The sequence below is a fragment of the Lepisosteus platostomus genome, chromosome 9 (genome assembly GCF_059453375.1).
Source record: "Lepisosteus platostomus isolate fLepPlt1 chromosome 9, fLepPlt1.hap1, whole genome shotgun sequence".
Taxonomy (NCBI): Eukaryota; Metazoa; Chordata; class Actinopteri; order Semionotiformes; family Lepisosteidae; genus Lepisosteus; species Lepisosteus platostomus.
In genome coordinates this window covers 16,800,337-16,821,610 of record NC_142619.1, presented here as the reverse complement: position 1 = coordinate 16,821,610, position 21,274 = coordinate 16,800,337, and the positions used below count along the sequence as shown (strand labels likewise).

General features: G+C 35.5%; 1 protein-coding gene across 2 annotated transcripts in view; it reads right to left on the bottom strand.

Moving 5' to 3' along the window:
- Positions 1-21,274, bottom strand: part of iqsec3b (IQ motif and Sec7 domain ArfGEF 3b) — a 239,637-nt gene that overhangs the window by 44,353 nt on the left and 174,010 nt on the right. For both annotated transcript variants that reach the window (XM_088646983.1, XM_088646984.1), the window contains exons 6-7: positions 16,677-16,799; positions 2,435-2,601 (exon numbers count right to left, since the gene is read on the bottom strand). In XM_088646983.1, coding sequence (XP_088503109.1) covers positions 2,435-2,601; positions 16,677-16,799 — 290 coding nt within the window. The remainder of the gene's footprint in view (positions 1-2,434; positions 2,602-16,676; positions 16,800-21,274) is intronic.

Genomic DNA, 21,274 nt, shown 5'->3' with positions numbered 1-21,274 from the left:
TCTGGTTTATCTTGGAGAGATTGGAGAGAGGACTGAGAGGTCTGACAGTGGAATTGTAGATCCTCAAATACTTGGAACTCTTTATGAGCAACTTGATGAGCATAACTAACTCTTTTTTCTGAGGTCCTCAGCCATTTCCTTAGATTGTGTAATGATGTTTTTCTACAAACCTGTATGGCAAAGACCAAACTAGTAAGGATTCTGAACTTATATAGGGTGTGTCTTTCATAACCCCTCCTTGAGGTAGTTATTCAAACACCTGATTCTAATTATTCCCTTAATTGAGCTAATGAAACTAGGGGTTATCTCACTTTTTTCATATCCCCTGTACCTTTATTAGTCACTGTTTGTTTAAATCATACATCATACATCATTATTTTCCCAAGAGACATGGAATTGGTTACTATAAACTCTATTGGATATTTACACAAACACTTTCTGGAGTTAAGAAGGCTACCATAGTACAACTATGGAATTTCCATATTTATCTATGGGATTTATCTATGGCACTGTAGTAAGAACAATTTTGATGTCAGTAATTTGTGTGATGTCCCTCTAATTACTATCTCATGCATCAAAGACAAGAAAAGGCTCAATCACCTCTTGAGGACAGAGATAAATTATATCAAAGGAAGGAAATGGTGGTGGTTTCCTTTATTGTGGTCTGATCTGTAAAACCTTTTCTGGACAGCCCATTTAAAATCTCAGTCATGAAGTATAAAAACTCATATGTTCTGTTTTTCAAACAGCAATACATTTAAAATGTATTATAAGATCAAATGTAGTGCTTAAACATTGCTTTGTGCAATAGGAGTAAATAAATTGAAATTGGATGGAGTGTATACGTGGCTGCAAGTGATCCATCATGATAAATCAAGATATTCACGAATCACATTAGCTGGAATCAAATGGAACAATGAGAAGAAATACTGTACCATATTGTGTGACTGCAAAGTGAATGCAAAAAATAACACAATGAAGATCGACTTCTTCACCCGGACCTCATCCTAACCATGTTGGGACTGACAATATACAGTACAGCTTCTCATTAAATAATTAATTTAGCATAATCAAGCAAGCTCTGAGAGGTGGGAGGGAACTGGAGAGCCCCTAAACACATGAAACCATTAGGAGAACATGGAAACACCACACACTAAGAACATCAATCAAATTTTAAACATAGGACAAAAGAGCTATAAAGTACCAGCTGTGTCATGCCATTGTGTTACCTATCACAAACAAAGACAATGCTCTTAAAAATTTGATTTCCAAATTATGTAACCTGTGAGAAACCATGGCTTATGTAAGGGACCATGTTTCTATATGGATATTCCTATATATAGTATATATAAGTTAACATGAACTTTCAGGTATATTAATGCATTTATTTGTATAAAACTACGAGTATAACAAATAAGAAGGTAAGAAATTATACATTAATTTCCATACAGGGCCCTATATTAAAAATATGTAATGTACAGTCTGTGCTTATACCCCAACCAGAGGCAGAATCCAGAACTGTTTAGTCATTTGTTCCATTTTGCAACCAACATATTGAACCTGGCACAGCAAAACTCCATGCCAAAGTGCTTGAGCCAAGACTTAACTGGTTGCAGCAATTAACTGTCAGTTGCAAATTGTTTTCTGGAAAGATGCTTCTTTATAATAACCATTGGATGCCAGGTCAGGCATATAAGGTGGATGGTCAAGCATCTCCCAACAATAAAGCTGTAAACACTCACAGGTGTTGTTAGCAATGTGTTGGTTTCTGCATAAAACAAAGACCACTATCCATATGGATTTCTCTGTCTGGGTATCCATTAGCATGACTCGCAACTCCTTGAAATGCACAATATTAAAGCTTTGAATGTTGTTGTTTTTTTATATATTAAAAAATGCACCCTCTGGTGCAATAAAGCAAAATGAGAACAGCACAGGATATTAAGATTAATATGGAAATGGTTAGAATGTTTTCTACTTTTCTATATTTAGCTTTAAACAGATAATTGCTCATTAATTTGTGTAGATGAGTAAGTGACATTGTTGCAAAAACTACTCCTAGTTCTCTGTAGAATATCAAAAGGGAAAGCTAAATCCCATACTGTTTTAGAACTGACAGGCTGGCATGTCTCCCTGAAAGCAAACTGTGCCAAACCCTGTTAAGATAGAGAAGCTCAAAGTTAATGCCATGTGAATATCATTCATACCAGACATACTTCAAAAGGGCAGACTAAATTGCAGGAGACACTAAAGATCGCAGAAAAAAAGTAAAACTGAAGGTTGAGGTATTGAATGTACAACATGTATCAAACGTGAAATTCTGATTTGAACATTTAATATACAGTTCAAATTGCTCACCATATTTTGATCTAATCGCCAAGGAGCACTAGTGAAATATTAACAGCAATTAAACATTTTTGTTTTAGTAACTCACCACGCAGGTTACGAATAAAGTCTTCCAGCATCATCTTGCGGTCAGGCTTGATATTTGGGCTGTACATATCAGTGTTGAGGAGGATGATGGCGAAGGCCAGGATGAAGATGGTATCAGGGTTGTGGAACTGTTGCACCACATCTGGATTGCACATGCAATAGCGTTGGCTAGGATCAAAGGAAAAGAAAACAGCATAAATATTGTTGCAATGGAACTTGACATGAATGATTTTAAGTGGAATCTAAGGACAGGAAAATTAAATGAAAAATATTATCACTTGCCATTAAATTTGCTACTGAAAAATTTCCAGCTACACCAACTAACCCAACTCTTAGATAACTCTTATTATGGATATAAGACAAAACATTTTGCTGTGAAGTAACCTGTGTGCGCAAAAGCATAGGCTTGTACTTTATATCTGATTTACTCTTTTTCCTAAATTCACTTCTTTACATCATTCACCTTTTTTGCCCAGGAAAAGCAAGATCACTTACAAATGCGCTTCATTGTATTAACTATTGATTCCATTACTGTATATACTGTACAGTACATATGACAAATTGTCTTTTCACAAAGTTGTAATTCTTTATGCTAGTGCTTAAATCAGAAACCTCTCCAAAGTTTTTGAAAATGTATGTCTTTCTAACAGTTTTAGTTTCCACCAAAAGCTAAACAATGATGGTTAACATTAAACATAAGTCTGTTTTGACCTTGTCATTTTTATTACAATTTACACAAAAAGTTTCCTGAAAAGGCTTTAACACATTTTGAGCAATTCTTATCTGTATGCCACAATGAATCATGTTGACTGCTTATCTTATCAATGAATTCATATAAAATCTGATTGACATGAAATGAAACTTCTGAGGATTCTGAAATACAGGGATGAAATCTTTGGGTACATAAACTACTGTACAAGCCACCAAATGAGCCACGAGATGTGCTAAATAGCCCACTTTCAGTCTTACTCTTTCCGATGTTCTAACTTTTTTTCCTCTCAATATTTTGAAATGCCACTACACGTTTTCTCAGTGCAAAACATTTTTTAAAACCATCTTAAACTGAATCGTTAATTGGCATAGAAGAAAATCTATGCACAAATGAAAGGACATGGCACAATACAATACCTAGCTAAATCATTATCCAGTGAATTAAAGCTTTCAAGTTTCATCATTCAGCAAGGAAAAAGACAGAGCTGTCACAGATAAATCTCATCTGTAGTTTCTGCACATACAGCATACTTGCTTATCTTTGCCAGTGCCCTCATAACTAAATTTTGTTCCAAGTCTGCACATTATTTTGACTTTGCAGAATTAGTGATAGAGAGACAGAACATGCCTGCATACATCCATAGATTTCACAATTATTGCATCCAGTATGACTCAAAATCCTTTCATCAAATCAATTAACCTGGTTAATTGTGAGTTCAATAGCTTTTGGCTAACCCTACCATTGAGAATAGTGTGTGAGCAATTTGAGATACAAATTTAGTTTTAACTCACTTGGCTGAGGGAACAACAATAATAAGGCAAAAAGAGCAAAACCTAATCTACTATACAGTAGTTCTTGTCATGTAATGTAATGTAAATGTAAGTATTAACTATGCTATGCTAACTTTCACATTCTCCCAATTATGAATACAATTAAAAAATATATTTTATATTATATCCTTTCCATACACAGGTGTTGGTTCCACATTCCTTTATGTGTAAGAAAGAAATGTACTGTACAAATTGGACAAAAATTGTTTTAATTTTTTTTAAGACAGTATGCTTGTATCTCATGTTAGAGTATGCATTGCATGCTGTTCCCTGCTTGTGTGGTTTCATGAAATTTTTGTATGTATCCAAGATTCTGACAAGGGAGATTATGGAAAATAAATGAGGTGTGTAGTCAGTCTTTCCCAGTGCATGCATTTTTAAAATACATAAACAGCTAAATAGATAAAAAAATGTATGAACTATTAAATATTTAATAAAAATATTGAAAACTTAGTATGAATGTCTACTCAAACACCCACAAGCAAGATTCTACTCCATACCTTACTAAACTTTGAAAATGCCACAAATGATAAATCTGCTACAACTCAGTTGTCTATGCTTTATCAGCACCTTCTTTCTAGAGTTAATAACACCTTCTTTATAGTTGACTGATGCTGGTAGGACTCTTATGATTATCAGAACACCTAGTGAATGCAAACACTGTGCCATTACTGATCATTCATGTTTCCAATACAAAGTAAAGTTAACTGTTTTATTTTAAGTGTCTTTAGTATTTGCTTCCTGTTGTGTCTCTTGCCAATTATGCATTAAAATATCTGCTGTGATTTATGGAAAAAAAGTCCTCTCAGACTAGATGCAGCTGGTTGGATGCGTACAGTAAATCAGTTATAGTTGAAACTAATTGCATCTCTACAGATACGAGAACATCAGATTTAAAAAAAAAAAGTAAATTATATTCAATTTAATCATGCAGCAGTGTTTATAGCATATGTTAGTAACAGGAAACATTTTTTAAATATTAGCTATGCCCTTAATTTTTTAGATGAAGTCAAAGCAAAAACAGATAAAGGCCTTGGATAGTTTGCAAACCTTCCTAATTTAAACACAAGGGGGCTCACTTTAGCCAGGTTTTATTTTCTGAAAAACAAAATTAATGAACCTTCAACAGTATTTTTTTAAACATTTTTTCAGAATATTTTGATGTTTTTTCTCCTAAAGAAAGAGGAGAGAAAAAGTTGACACTGGTGTAAAGTACAGCAAGACAAAGCCTATCGTATCCTTCACTTGTTACCAAACCATTTGTTCTTTAATTCATCTGTAAACCACACGGGCAGTGGCCTGTCACTTCAAGACAGCCCACAGCATCCTGGCTGTCTGTATTTATTGAAACCACACAACACCCACCAGTTGTCATTAAGAAGCTACTGCCAGTCTTAATATTCTACTGATGTTAAATGCAGTGTCGCTTAACAGGTGAAAATAATGAGATTATTATGTACTGTATGTTTATGATACTGTAGGTCATGGCATCCAAATATTCCATGACCTTGATTCAGACTATATATTATCATTCCAAACTAATATCTTCTTAGTCAATAAAATCATAAAAGTACTTCTTTATTATTATGAATTGCAGTACACAACCAAAATGTAGTGAGCGTGATTAGTTGGGCCTATTTTAATTCTCAGTTAACAGCCAGTGTTGCACTTTAGTCCTGCAGTTTCTACTGTAAGCAGTGACTGGAAAATAAATTGGAAAAATAAACAGTTTGGATTCACAAATACACCTGGCACAAACAAAATGGCTGTTTTCTGTTTAATCAGATTTTAGCACTTGAATATACAGTACATTGTTTCTGAAATGTCAGTCTTGGTATGGTCGCTTAGTATCTGGGCAATATATTCCCAGTTTATTGCATTCCACGCACCCTTTACTCTTCTGTAGAGAGAGTTCTGGTATCTAGGTGCTGGTATTTTAGGTGAAATATTTCTGGTATCTTACGTGCTCCCACATTCACCTACTGTACATTCTATGGGCCTTTTGTTGCTATGCCTTATAACACTGGAACACCAACACAAAAGAAATCAGGGACTCATACTTTTGGTGCTTTTATATCTATCATTATTTAGGAAAGTGTGTGTATGTGTGTTTAATATTACAGTATATAACTGATTATTTTATTGACTTTTTAATGTTTTTAATTTTATTTAGCAAAATGTGCTTTTTATGTATTGATAAGCACTTTAGGATGATGACTATTAAATTTCCCACTGTTTTTAACATAGTTTACTATTATCACCTTCTTATTTCATCATCTGCAGGCTCTGAGATCTAGTGCGAAGAAAAAGATGAATCACCATCTCTGATTACGCATTAAAAATGCCAGCTTACAGTACATACTTTATCTGTTTTATGTACAGTGTTGATTTTTATGCAGATTTAAAATAAATGCATTTATTCAGAAGTGGTCCATTTCTTGCTATATGATTCTATCATGAATTCAGCATTGCCAGCTCAGAAAAGATTGCATAGATTATGCCTAGTCGTTTTTTTTACTTCAAGCATCAGTCTGATATGATGCACTAAAAGACACGTGTATAGCACAGCACTCCAATAGACATCATGAAAGAATAGGTTTGTAATGCTACTTTGTGTTTCCTCAGTTAAAGCAAAATATATTTCTCATCAATTCCCTTGATCATATACTGTAAGAATTTCTCTTTTAAAACCTTTTGCACAGCAATATGTACTGAATGCAAAGTCCTTCTACTTCTATTGATGGATCAAAAAAGTTAATTTGGTAGGATGATAACAAATAATTTTCTTTTTAAATTTTAAATGTTAAATGTGATCTGATTAAAGGGGATTTGGAATTAGTTTTTTTGGAAACCCATTCATCCATCCTTTTTTCTAACCATTTCATCCAATTCCTATCCCAGCACCAACACAAACACGTGGGTAGAACATTCAAACTGCATGCAGTTGGCACACCAGATCCAGAACTGAACCCAGGGCCCTAGAGCTTCCAGGCAGCAATGCTAAATACTGCACCAGCATGCCCCCCTCTTTGTAAACCAGTTTTTATTAATTATAAAAAACAGAACATAATTAATGAAGAATAGCACATTCCAACAACACTCCTCCCCTCATATGCACAGTCTGTGGATATCCCTTAATATCCCTTTCAATATTAACACCCCAAGGACCTCAGGGAAAGACTCAAGCCATTTGTAGAGTCTGGGAGCTCAATCACAGTACTTCAAGCGTCCACAACACAAAACCAAACAACCCAACCAATCACCTCTTCCAAAAGCACCATAGAAATGATTCAGTGTGCCAAGGGAGAGAATGTGAAAGGGCCTCAAAGGGCCATCTCACTAACTGCATTCACCTGAAGAAGCATTCTCTCACAGGGAACACAGCAGCAGTGTTTGTGCTTTTATATGAGAAACCCTCATTCAGTTATTTTTGGTCAGGAAGCTGAGAGACAATATCTAAAAACAGGCCTTTACTTCTGCATGGTGGGGATTGGACATCTGTGCAATTTGCTTATCCTGGCAAAGCAATGTGTAGGCATTTTTTATTACATTTTTCAAATTTCAGTTGCATTGTTCAGGCAACATGTTTGTGGAACGAAGATTTAATGTGCAAAAGTAACATCATACATGATTCAGTGTACTCTATGTGTCTATCATAAAATTGCCAGACTGAGAAGCCCTGAAACACAGAAAGTTTGAAAAGTGGGAAATCCAAAATGCTTACATTTTCAGAAGAAGGTAGAGTGTTTGTAGCTCTACCTTACCCAGAGATTTAAACTTATATATTATTAATTTAATATACAATGGACTGAACACAAAATTCGATCTTGAGCCATTTTTATAAATTGTCGTTTCTGTTGATTACTAATAAGCAATTTGAGGTATTTAAAAAAAAGCTCTCATACAGTATCACGTGATAAACATACATAAACACATAAATACTACATAATATAATAAATAATATATTTTTTATCCATGTTGAAAGAAATACAACTAAGTATTGATAATTAGAATAACATTGTGATGATAATAATACGAAGCATTAGTTAGCTGTTATATTTTTTAAGAGTTGAGGACAACTCATGGGGACAACATTTTTTTATTTAATATTTTATGTATATTTTTACTGGTTAGCTGGTGTGCGACTACTGTATATGGTATACTATATATGTATACTACTGTATATGTCTCAGCCTACAACTACTGTATATTACAATTGACATTAAACTATTCACTATTTGATTGCTCAATAGGGAAATAATCTTATTGGAATGTTTGTTTACTGTATGTTGTGCTATATTTATTACAAACTTTTAGGTGATATAAAATGCCTGCTAAGGTAAGTCTTGATTCTGTATGATAAGCAATGTTTTACTAAAACAATACTGCTCCTTCAGGTGCTCAAGGTTTCTACTACAACATAAAGAAAAATGCATTGCAATTAATTAACTTTCCCAGTAAAAGTATGACATATAATAGACTCTTTTATATCAATGATCAACATTCTGGTAAAGTTAAAAAACTAGTCATGTTTGCAAGGAGTTACTTGTAAAAATGCCAGGTTTCCAAATCACATCAAAGAAGGGAATTATGTGAACAACATGCCAAAATTCAGACACATACTGTTAAAATTATGGGTGGAGTGGGGGAGTTCTTACAATGGAGGAAAATATGCAATAGTTCCTTTCAAAAAATCACATCATTTATAGTCAAGAACGGCAAGGGAGAACATAAACACAACCCAGATTGAGATCAACATCTAAAGTTACTGAGCGTTTATGGAACACAAAAGTCCATTACTGTATGTTGTTGTAAGTTATAAGTTGTTGCCTGCTGAGATGGGGACCAAAGTTAACTTTATTACAGTACTTCCTCTAGAGTGCTGTTGGAAAAAGAAATAGATTGTGACAGGTTCTAATGGATACTTCCAAGCATCCAATACTAATACAGTGAAAAATGTTAAAAAAAGACAGCATTAAAAAAAATATTCAGCCAATAATGAAGTATTATACTACAGTATGTTATACTATTTTGCATGCAAGGGAGTTACAGTATTAATTTGTTTATTTTTATATTTTACATCTAAAGTGGGGAACTTGTGGTTTCCAGAATATTTATGTCTGAAACTAAGGTTATATACAGTACTGTACTGTATGATAATCAGGAGAATGAAGTAAGCTTAGAATTTCAATTGAAATTGTTAATATGGAAGTAAGTTCATATCATTGTCATAACTTTTATTTCACACATCCAAATTCTGTAAATTGTAGCCAGAGGTTGCCAAAAGGCCTCAAGAACACCAGAGTGCAGAGAACAATTACACGGGGGACTTACTGTAACTTGTTAACAGGTCCCCACTGCTCTGAGCCCCAAGGTACTCTGGTTCAAATTGTCCTCTACTTGCTATTCAAACCCCAGAGGGGACCCAGAGCCCTGCAGCTACCAGGGAAACATCTGGTTCTGCCATAAGTTGCCTCCACCATGATCTGTAAGCAGTTTATTACACTTTACTTTAGGTTTTACTAAACAGAACAGAGCAGTCAATATTAGCTGACCTTAGAATTGTGTTTCATAATATGGTTTCTTGATATCTTGGATTCTTGTTGTAGTTTTCTGAATTTGTATTTAGTATTTTATACTGCTTTATAGTCCATGATTACAGATGTTCACCCACCTGCTATGTCTGTCCATGTCATCCACTTTCCACACATGTCAAAATCTTAAAGACCATGTAAAATAATATTCTGTCCATTTTCTCAGAGTCTCTCTGCTGGTGCAGTCTTTCCTTACTCCTCACCTACCTAGTTAAGTCCTAATGAACAGGACTTACATATTCAAATCATTCTATTAAATGAGCTTTGTGTCTATGTGCAAGATAACTTTTAAACAAAACATACACACTTATTTTATGTTGTTTAATGATTGATGTATTGCTCATGATTTATACATTTGTTCAAGCAGATGTTCTACTGTTGATACTTCAAAGTGCAATTATGAGTAAGTGCACAGAGCTTGCTGGATAATTAAGCTACTGTTTATTTTTATCAAAACCATTCATTCTTGAAATGAAAGTGCTTCTAGTTTACCTAAAGACAGGACATTTTAACCCTATTTTTGCATTGATGCCTTGTGGCTTAAAACAACCAGCCAATACATTTTCTAGAAATATATGTTGGCTTGCACCGCCTACAAAGATGAAACAATTAATTTCAACATTTTAGAATTAATTACTTCTAAATATTTTGGGCACTATGCTTTGGTTCTATTACTTGTTTTTGTAGTAACAACATTCAGACCATCATGTGTAAATGACGCATATCAAAAATTCCTGAAATGTAAAGTTTTGGAAGTTCTAAATAATCCTTTTTTCATTGTCTAAAATCCATGGTCCTACTCATGTCATTGAATTGCTGTCTTGAGTTGAGTTTGACAGTAAAAGAACATTTCACTCTGTAATAAAATTTTATATTTTGCTTTTATCTGACTTTCTGTCATGATTTGTTTTCTCAAATGACCTTGCTTTCTGTTTCTGTGTTTCATCCTAATATTCCTACAGAGTAATATTATGTGTAAAAAAATGCCATTTGGATTTAAATTTGGCCTTAAAGTTAAAAAGACACAATAAAACCAAAACACGGGTCCTTTTGGCTCTCATTGTGCATTATGTTTTAATTACCTAATTGATCCTATTAATTTCTTAGCTGAACCAACTTACAGTTAAAGTCTCCATTTCCCTGGTCTTTGATGATTTAAAAAGAATAACAAACAAACATGACTTAAAAAATACAAGAAAGCAAGCAATAGATTATTACAAAGCTGACTTAATATAAATACTTCTCAGAATCCTGAGCAGCAGAAACAAACGAGTAAAGAAACTGGGCTAGGTGATTATAAAGCTGTGATAAGGATTCTGTAGACAGTGGTGTAAAAGTGACCAAAAACTATTTTGGTTGTCTGGGCCTGAGTCATCAGAGTCTCCTTGTCATACCACACAACAACAACCCATAGGATATGCCAAATGCCTATGAACTAGTATTTCAGTAAAGCTTGTCACATGACTCCAATAAAAGTAATAATAATAATAATAATAATAATAAACTTTATTTTATATAGCGCCTTTAAAGGTGGCTTCTCAAAGCGCTTTACAGGATGACAATAACAATAAATAAGAAGACTACAACAATAAATAAGAAAATTTCACAAGACAGGACACAATTATAATTACAGCAATACAACAATAACAATAGAGGAGACCGTGGAAGATGGTATTAAGAAGAGCAGAGGGGTGAAGAATGGAACCAGTTAAGTAAAGGCTTTTCTGAAAAGGAGGGTTTTGAGTCTGGATTTGAAGGAGTTTAGAGAAGGTGACTCTCTAATATCCTTGGGCAAGGAGTTCCAGAGCTTGGGGGCATAGCAGGAGAAGGCCCTGTCGCCCATACAATGTAGACGGGCTTGGGGGACAGTAAGGAGGGCAGAATTTGAAGAGCGGAGGTTGCGAGGTGGGGAGTAGGGCGATAAAAGTTCAGACAGGTATAGGTGCCAAGCCATGTAAAGCCTTGTAGGTGAGCATGAGGATTTTAAAGTCTACGCGGAATTTGACCGGAAGCCAGTGCAAGGACTCCAGGATAGGAGTAATGTGAACACTTGCACTAGATCTGGTCAGGATTCTGGCTGCTGAATTTTGGACATACTGCAGCTTGTTCAGAGTAGATTTAGATACCCCAGGGAGCAGAGCATTGCAGTAGTCAATTCGAGAGAATACAAATATGTTGATCAGCTTTTCAGCCACAGTTAATGATAGCATAGGGCGTAGTCTTGCGATATTTCTAAGGTGAAAAAAAGATGTTTTGACAGTATGCTGTACATGTGGGTCGAATGTTAAGCCAGAATCGAATATAACCCCAAGGTTTTTCAATTTTGATTGGAGCTCAAGTACAGAGCCATCTACAGACAGGGTTACAGGACTGGCTTTACGAAGTTGATGGGGGGTACCAATAAGCATGACTTCAGTCTTGTCACAGTTAAGATGAAGGAAGTTTTGAGTCATCCAAATTTTTATGTCAGAGATGCAATTAGATAGAATAGAGACAGCCACATCAGTGTCGGGTTTGGTATGGATGTATATTTGAGTATCGTCAGCGTAAAAATGAAAGCTGAGGCCATGTGATCTTAAAAGCTGACCAAGTGGGAACATGTAAATGCTGAAGAGCGAGGGGCCCAGTAGTACTAAAAAAGTAGTACTATTGTAGTTGTAGTGGGACTCTCTAGTGTGAATAGTAGTGCATTATTCTGATAGTGCTTATTCTGGATGCATATACTGTACCATCTTCATTTCTCCTCTACTGTTGAAAGTGAAAAAGTGGTACTGAATAGTTCCAAGATGAAGATGGCTGACCAAAAACTACTGGAGGAGAGCCAAAGAGACTCTGCCATTGTTGAGCACAATACTGTATCTGATCTGCAACCACTACACAAAGACTCATATATTAGACCACAATAGAAATATACAGTATGCATACATTTAAGAGTGATTGTACTGTATCTAGCTACAGGTTACAGGCTACAGGTGGGTCAAACGTTTTCAGCTGTTTGTTTCCTTGCTTGTGGTATCATGTTTCTCTTGTGGATGTGACAGAATGATTTGTGGCTAAATAAACTAAGATTTATTTTAAAAAATTGAGAATGTATGCAAAGGAAATGAGGAAAAATTCCACTGTGCAAACTTGGTATAGACTTAACCTAAAAGAGTCAGAACTGTTATTGCTGTCAACCTACTTGCAATAAAAATGTACTTTAGGGAGTGAATACTTGTGCTTTCAATCAATTTTAGTTTTTTTTTTCTTAAAAAGTGTTTTGCCCATAACAATGTTCAGTTTGAACACTGATGTTTAGATCAATTTAAAAAAATGTGTACACTTCATTTGGACTAGCTTCTCATACTGAAAATACAGTGCAAACCAGAGAAACAAATCTGTTCTAATTAGGAGTGTAGGAATCAACTACAAAATTATCATCCTATCAATGCATAAAGCACTCTTCACAACATAAACAGCCATATTTGATATCAAAGCTGGATGTTTAAACATCCTCTGCGATCAATTAATATTAATGGAGTAATCTGCATTATCACATCCTTCCTTTCCTAAAACTAAAATGCACAGCAACTATTTTCAAGGAGAGACAAAAAAATAAGCAATGACATGTCCCTATAAATCATGTCATTGTTATTTCTGTGCCAAATAACAATAAAACCTAAAAAATCATACAAATTCTTATTTTAAATTTAAAATCTTTATGATGTAAAAATAAATCAATGTACAGTATTTTGTTCTTTTCCGACTCTTTCAAGGACATCAAGAATAAATAAAGAGGCTTCTTAAAAGGCTTTTTTTTGTGATTTTCAATGCCATCTCAGGGAAAAATATGAATGGTTTATTTATTTACTGTGCTGACCAAAAACAAAAAGAATATTGTAATAATGTAACGCATATGGCCGGCAGGTACTGTGTAAGAGCTGGCTTACCAGAGCGGTGACGTCACCGCCCTTCCCTGTAATAGCAGGACCACAGCCCCTGGGCTGTAGAGAGCTCTCTCTTTAGCTCACCGGGCTGGGTCCCTGTTGAGTAACGCGGGAATCCCGGGTTCGAGCCCCCGACGGTGCGGGGCCGACCTAATGCGGCAAGGGCGCCCACCTGAACCCCGTTGCGTTACAACAATAATAAACTTTATTTTATATAGCACCTTTAAAGGTGGCTTCTCAAAGCACTTTACAGGATGACAATAACAAAAAATAAGCAGAGTATTCCAATAAATAAGGAGAATAAGACATAATAATAAGATAAGATAGATAAGATAAGACACAATTACAATATATAGAGGAGACTGTGGATGGTGGTACTAAGAAGAGCAGAGGGGTGAAGAATGGAACCAGTTAAGTAAAGGCTTTTCTGAAGAAGAGGGTTTTGAGTCTGGATTTGAAAGAGTTTAGAGAAGGTGACTCTGATATCCTTGGGCAAAGAGTTTCAGAGCTTGGGGCCAGGAGAAGGCCCTGTCACCCATACAATGTAGACGGGCTTGGGGGACAGTAAGGAGGGCAGAATTTGAAGAGCGGAGGTTTGCGAGGTGGGGAGTAGGGCGATAATAGTTCAGACAGGTACTGAGGTGCCAAGCCATGCAGAGCCTTATAGGTGAGCATGAGGATTTTAAAGTCTACACGGAATTTGACCGGAAGCCAGTGCAAGGACTCCAGGACAGGAGTAATGTGAACACTTGCACTAGACCTGGTCAGGATTCTGGCTGCTGAATTTTGGACATACTGCAGTTTGTTCAGAGTAGATTTGATACCACTGCGAGTAGAGCATTACAGTAGTCAATTCGAGAGAATACAAATGTGTTGATCAGTTTTTCAGCCACAGTTAATGATAGCATAGGGCGTAGTCTTGCGATATTTCTAAGGTGAAAAAAAGATGTTTTGACAGTATGCTGTACATGTGGGTCGAATGTTAAGCCAGAATCGAATATAACCCCAAGGTTTTTCAATTTTGATTGAAGCTCAAGTACAGAGCCATCTACAGTTTATTATACAAAAACAAGTCTATAATAAGCCTTAATTGTTGTCGATTAAGGCTATAAAGGCTGTTACACAAATGAAATTAAAAAAACATACAGTCCTAAATATTCATAATATTCAAGCTATCACTGATCACTGGAGGAAATATAAAACTGAGATCTGTCTATCCCCTTTAGATTTAAAATCACGTGCCCCAATGATTTATAGATGCTGGATCAAGAAAAGAAACTCATTATGCTTTCTACTTACATCACCACCTTCCTCATAGCACATCAGGACATTTTGCGTTAACATTGTGCTACGTCCACAAGTAAAAAAGGCATGGTACTGTACATCCAAATTGCCACAAAGGTTTTTGGATTTTTAAAGTATATAATATGAGAAATAAATGTGCAAATTCCCATGACATTGCCAACCTTCATTCTCTAACAACACTTGCTTGCACCATTCATCGCTTGTGTGTCACATGACCTTTTGTCATTCTTAGTATTTTGCTTTCTCTCAGGACCCTAGATCTTTAAGTGGTCTTCTTTCAGGGAAGACTGAGCAGATCCTTCCACCTTTAGATGTTTCCCGGTCTCTTCACTCAGAAAAAAACATTTTTATTATTCATAGAAAGTCATTTACACTGGCAATGGTATATTCATTAGGAATCACTTCACAATGCCCTGCCTCACTATCTCTTCACTACCTCACTTTTTCTTTACTATTCACTAGGTACTTAATCTCTTCATTTATGCTTTATCTTCTCTAGGCATACAGTTCTTAATACAACAGTGAAGCCCAGGTCTCCCTTCCTCTTAAACAAATCACCAGACAGAGAGTTGCCAACTTACTCTGTGGTACCTGTGTGCTATTTTTCTCATTTTCTCTGAACTAATTCTCTTCTTACATCACTGCACTTCTCTTCAGTACTCTTAATACTGCAATTTAATCACTATACCGTTCTTCACACTCTCACTTTCAAGTTCTCCTACATTCTCTCTCTGTTCTTGTCTACCTCTCATTCTTAAATAATACTTATTTTTAATGCTTTACTCCTGGCTGATACTGTTTGGCCAGGAACACTTCTCTATAACAAATCCTGGCATCTCTGACACCATAGAAGCTTGTTTAATTTGACGTTCTTTGAGAGTTTCTGTGTTTGCCAGAGTGGTCCATTGTGTTGTACTGTATTTTATTGTATTGTATTGAAGGTAGAGGAAACAATCAACAAATAAGATTTTTACACACTTATTTGCCAGGTAAAGATGCTGCTAGACCAGGTTTAACAATGTGAGCATTGTGTCTTCTACTTCCCTTCTTTCTCTATATGCTGACTGCTTGAGGTCGATAAGGTGTATTCTTCATAATGTCTTGCTGCTTCACTATTGTCTCCAGATTTTTCATTGGGAGAAATGTGGGTAAAAGTGGCTTTGCATCTGTTCATTTCACTTGGCCTGGCAGTTTTTGGATTGGAAATTATAAAAGATTTCCTTCACAGAGAGGGAATGATTGGTAAATTTAAGGGTATCTGAAAAAGCAGAATAAAATTTTCACATAGCTGATCAACACAAGATGACAGAACTCTTTCACACAAATTATCTGGGCTTGCACTTTTATCACTTTTACTTAAATTAATTCTCCTGAACTACTTCTGATGTAACTTCAGTTGTCTAGATTTCTACTCTGTGTTCTGTGGTAAGAAGATACACTGTTATCATGCAAAGCAATGCCCTTTCTCCAGGTGCTAATGCCTCCAGTCAGTCATGTCCTCACATATCCTAGAATATAAATCAGTGCAGTTGTGTCTCATTATGTAGCAAATTCCAATTACCAAGCAGCCATTGACTTAAGTCCCTACTGTTGTGCTCTTGGAGCTATGCCTCATCACATTGCACTTCACATTAACTTCTGTTGTTTTGATCAAAAGCACATTTGTAATTTGGGATAACACAATGTGTCTGCTGATTTAAACCATCACTTAAGTTAAGTCCCCTTGAACACTGAACTTGAATGCACACCTCACACCTTCTGAAATATTTCAAAAGCACCTGCTGTTTCTGGACTGTAATTGAAAGGAAGAGTCTAAAACAGAAAAATAAACCACTGGTTAGGGGAATTTCTTTATCTTATCTCACAAAGATCTTACCTGAATGCTTCAATGAGCCTCTCAACCTTCTGGGCCTCTCCTTGCACCCGGATATGTGCCTGAAACTTCCTAAGAGCTTCATCCAGCTCCATCCCAGAAAAATCCATCTCATCCACCACACAGCTGTAGATGAGAGTGAGAAAAGGTAATGGTCAATGACAAGGGCTTAGAGAAAGTAGGTAGTCAAAACCCGTCTTCTGACTTTCTTTCATTTCCACTTTTCAACAACTAATGTCAATGTGTTTCTTTGATTTTTAATCCCTGAAAGAAAGTGGTGTAAATTGTTTTTAAAAAACAATGGTGGTGGCAAGTTAACTGAGATACAAAATGCAGAATATCATTTTAACTGAACAGAGCTTAGAATAAGAGAAAGAAGTTATCAGAAAGTTGCTTATTCCTTGTAAGGCATATGCAGCAAGGGTCATGGCAACCTAAGGCTTATCCGTAGAAAACAAAAGAAGCATAGAGGGAACAGATACTGGATAGCCTGCCATTCCATTGCAGGACACACACAAATTAGAGAACCCAAATTAACCTAGCTGGCATATATACAGAAAGAAAAAGCTTTGAAGTAGATGGAAGAAAACAAGCAAATCACACAGGAGGTGCCTCTGGCCAGAACTGAACCTTGGTCCCAAAAGCTGCATGTCAGCAGCCGTAAACCTACAAACCACTATGATTAATGTGCAATTTTAGTAGTTTATTAAAAAAGTAATGTATTATAATGCAAGATCAGTCTAATAAGTGCTACATATTACAATGTAAGACTGAAACCTGAAATAATGTCATGCTTGGCATTGTACTGTACATTAATTATTTTTTCTTACTTTGGATTGATGGGGAGCTTTGTAAACCAGAGAATTCCTCTATTTGTTTAGCTACTCGTGTTCATATGTTACATTTCCAATCAGGTCATCAGAAAGCAAGTCTTAATTTTACATTCATATTTGTAAATGTATTTGAGTAGCAAGCACTATTATTAGCATTCAACACCTGAAGAAGGCTCCACGGTCTTTCTTCTTTTTTTCAGCATGGAATAAACCTATTACTTGTTCCTTTGAAGCACTATTATATGCTTTTTTCCCCTTTATTTTTTTTTTCCTACAATATAATATGCACTCAGAAAGAGAGTTGGCAATTCCTACACTACATCAAACAAACTTCATTCCACTGGTTATTGTTGGCTGCCCTGCAATGGACAGGCATCCCATCCAAGGTGTATCCTACCTTGCACCCAGTGCTTCAATGGATAGGCAATAGTTGCAATAGGCAATAATTTCTGTCCATTCAAGGTTTCTGTTGTGATTCCCAAAACAGCAGGAGTGAAAGATAATCAATAATAGGACAAAATCCTCAAACAAAGGCAGTCTACCATCAAAGAGATAAAGGAAAGAAAAATATTATTCCTGTTTTCTAAATTACAGTATTTAAAGTTTCACAAATCAATTTATCAGCACAAGTTACAAGATATAAATAAAGAGACATCTTGTCAGTGTCACTCAGTGTGTGTTGAGATAAACAGAGAAATAAAACAGATGTGCTAAATGAGGCACGTTTGAGAACTGCTTCTGTACTGTAAGTGAGAGCTGTTCTCTAGCTAAACTGCTCGAAGCACTGTTCCCTGAATAGACTTTATATGTGGAGCCAAGGGACCCAGGGAAGATAGGTATATTAGGCAAGCACTGACCTGTAACATAGCTCAGAGACTGACTATTAAACCATCATTGAAAAATAAATGGACACACATTCTTAGAAGAACAAGAAATAAGCTTTATCGAGCCATGCCATCTTCTTTAAAGGCATGTCCACAGGCCACCACATACAAAGCAATAATCTAAATATAGAAATTGTAAAGGCGTTTACATTGTTACATTAGAATGTAGAATTACATTGATTACCCCTTTTATGGCTATAACATAACATAAAAAAACAAGTATACCAGCATTAAAAGGCAGCCAGGAGCATAGCTGTTATTCTTGGAGAGACACAAAAATGTATGCATGAAGCCTCAAGGCATATGCAGTTGACAACTACTGTATAATTTGGAGATCGTCACTCGACCAACATACTCTGTTTCAGGATTGTTTTAGCAGTGTTTCAGTTTAGTTGGTGTAGGCAGTAATGGCCAGTAAGTAAAGTATACTGTGCTCAAGGAAAACAAGCCAGTAGCAAGATGAAACAATGAGTGCAAGAAACTGTTGGATACTTTGGTAAAAAATGGCTGTCTAAAACTCATGCCAACCTGGGAAAGCAGGCACCCTCTGGAACCGATAAGTCTGTGACTGATGTTAAACCTTTGTTTATGTACAGAATTGGAGACTTTGAAGCAGAAAGCTAGTAAATGATCAAAGAAATTGCACTGGAAAGACTCCTTGAGAAATCTTGTTTTACGTGCTGTTATCTAAGAATGAATGGATAACTCATAGCCCCTGCTCTTTCATTTACATCTGTCAGACCCAAAATGAAAATGAAAACAGACACCACATAAAATAATTTGCATAATAGGTGCCACAGTAGCTACTGATATTCTTCATACTGGCTGATTAGCTTCCTCATTGGTATTTTTGGCAGCTCATTAATTTAGGCCATATTTACAATTCATGTCCCATTTGAAATACATAGAAGACATTAATAAGAAACTTTAAAGAAACAAACAATATACCACATTTGTCCAAGAATTGATAAAGTAGCCATCTGGCAGTACAGCCATTGGTGGGCAAGTCCTTCCTCTCTGTAAAATTTACAAACGTAAACACCGAATGAGCGTCCTGATAAATTAACATACTGTACTTTTCCATAGATAGTCAGCTATCCTGAATCAAAAGTTTCTTTCTCACTATGAATACTGTAGGTATGTTATAATATACAGAATACATATCGTATCTTTATCAACTAACATGGTTTGGACTAACAAAAATCAGTTTGAATATTTTTTTAGAAATACTGCTTAAAGCTTATTTTTTCTTGATCATAAAAATGATGAGGTGTCATCTTTACAGGCTCAGAGGCTGTGGAGTATTAATGGGCTTTAAGATCCAGAAATGTGATGACACTGCTAGTAGGGTCTGCAAGATTTCTAATTTTGCATACCTAAACAATCAAGGGTTAGTTTGCTGTTTTGCTGTGACCCATTGCCTGTACATTGCAGTCTGGGATCATAACCTATTGAGAAGTTTGTCATGAAATAAGAAACCACAAAAAAATCTACAGATCAATTGGAAATGATAAGGCATAATTAGGAAGCCTCCAATCACATGTTTTCCTGAATTTAAAAAAAAATATATCAGGGGATATTGTTTCTGATCAATACATGTAATATACAGTAGTTTATGTTAGACTTATATGTAACCATTCACATGATTTGCTAGAAGAATTTTAACACATTGCAAATTGTATTAATTACTTCTGAACAGATATTTTTCCTCCCGTGTCCTTGATACCTCCAAGTGGACACTGCAAAAATCCCTAAAAATTGAAAAGTCTGGTTGAAAACCAGATGTTTGGCAACCTTGCTGCTAATGCTAGAGTTGATATTAAGAGAATTAGAAAACTGATAAGCTTGTTGAAACAACTGATTAATGGGTACAGGTGAGCATGTGATATTATCCATGATACTGGCTTGAATAAAGCAATGCTGCTAACCATTCATGCAATTGCAGAGACAATCATTGTACAACTAATGTGCAAAAATTTTAAAATGAGTTAAAACCTAAAATGTTTAGTGATGAAATATAACAGACTTTTCTAAAACACATCTGTTGTGTTAGTCATACAATACCTCTACATACAGTACCTGCACTGTACTGTACGATTATACATTATATTCTGAAGCTACTCAACGGGCTAGTAAGTACTGTATCAGCTTCTAAAGTTAGTGCTAATAACCCATTTCCTTTTTATGATCAAGTCACAAATCTACCTTTGATACCAAAAAACATCAGAACATTTGTTTTATTTTTTTCAGGAATGAGACACTCCTTTCAACATTTTCAAAATATACTGTATAGCTTTTCCCTGGATTTTCAACATCTTAGCACCTGGTCTAGGAATTGAAATGGTCATAAGCTGTTTAATGTAAGGAAAGAGTTAAATTGCTTTATGCAGTAGTTGAGTATGGGCAGGGACTTCCTGAGTGCAGGAGAGTGTGTGCTATGTGCAGTGACCTATTTCAGTGCATTAGAGATTTTCATGCTGCAATGCATTGAGTACAGAAAATTATTTGTATGAACAGATCTTTTATTACCCTGAGAGTCTGTCATCCAACCTATCAATAGACTAAAGAAAATGTGTTTGTTATTTTGGTCGGACCAAGTGGATGAGTTATTTCTATCTATAGCTACTTCAACTAACTTTCAAATCTGTTGATTTTGTCTCTTAAACATTCGATTTACTTTCATAGTGGTATTCCTATCATTTTGCTAGATGCAATTTTTCACATCAAGATATCAGAACTACTGTATGTAAGTATGCTGGTTACCAAATAATAATATCATTTAATAATAAATTAGAAAATAAATAATGAAAACATTTTATATATTTTATATACAATACACACTTGAAGTGCTGTATGTACAGTATTTTCTTATTATTTTCAAAGA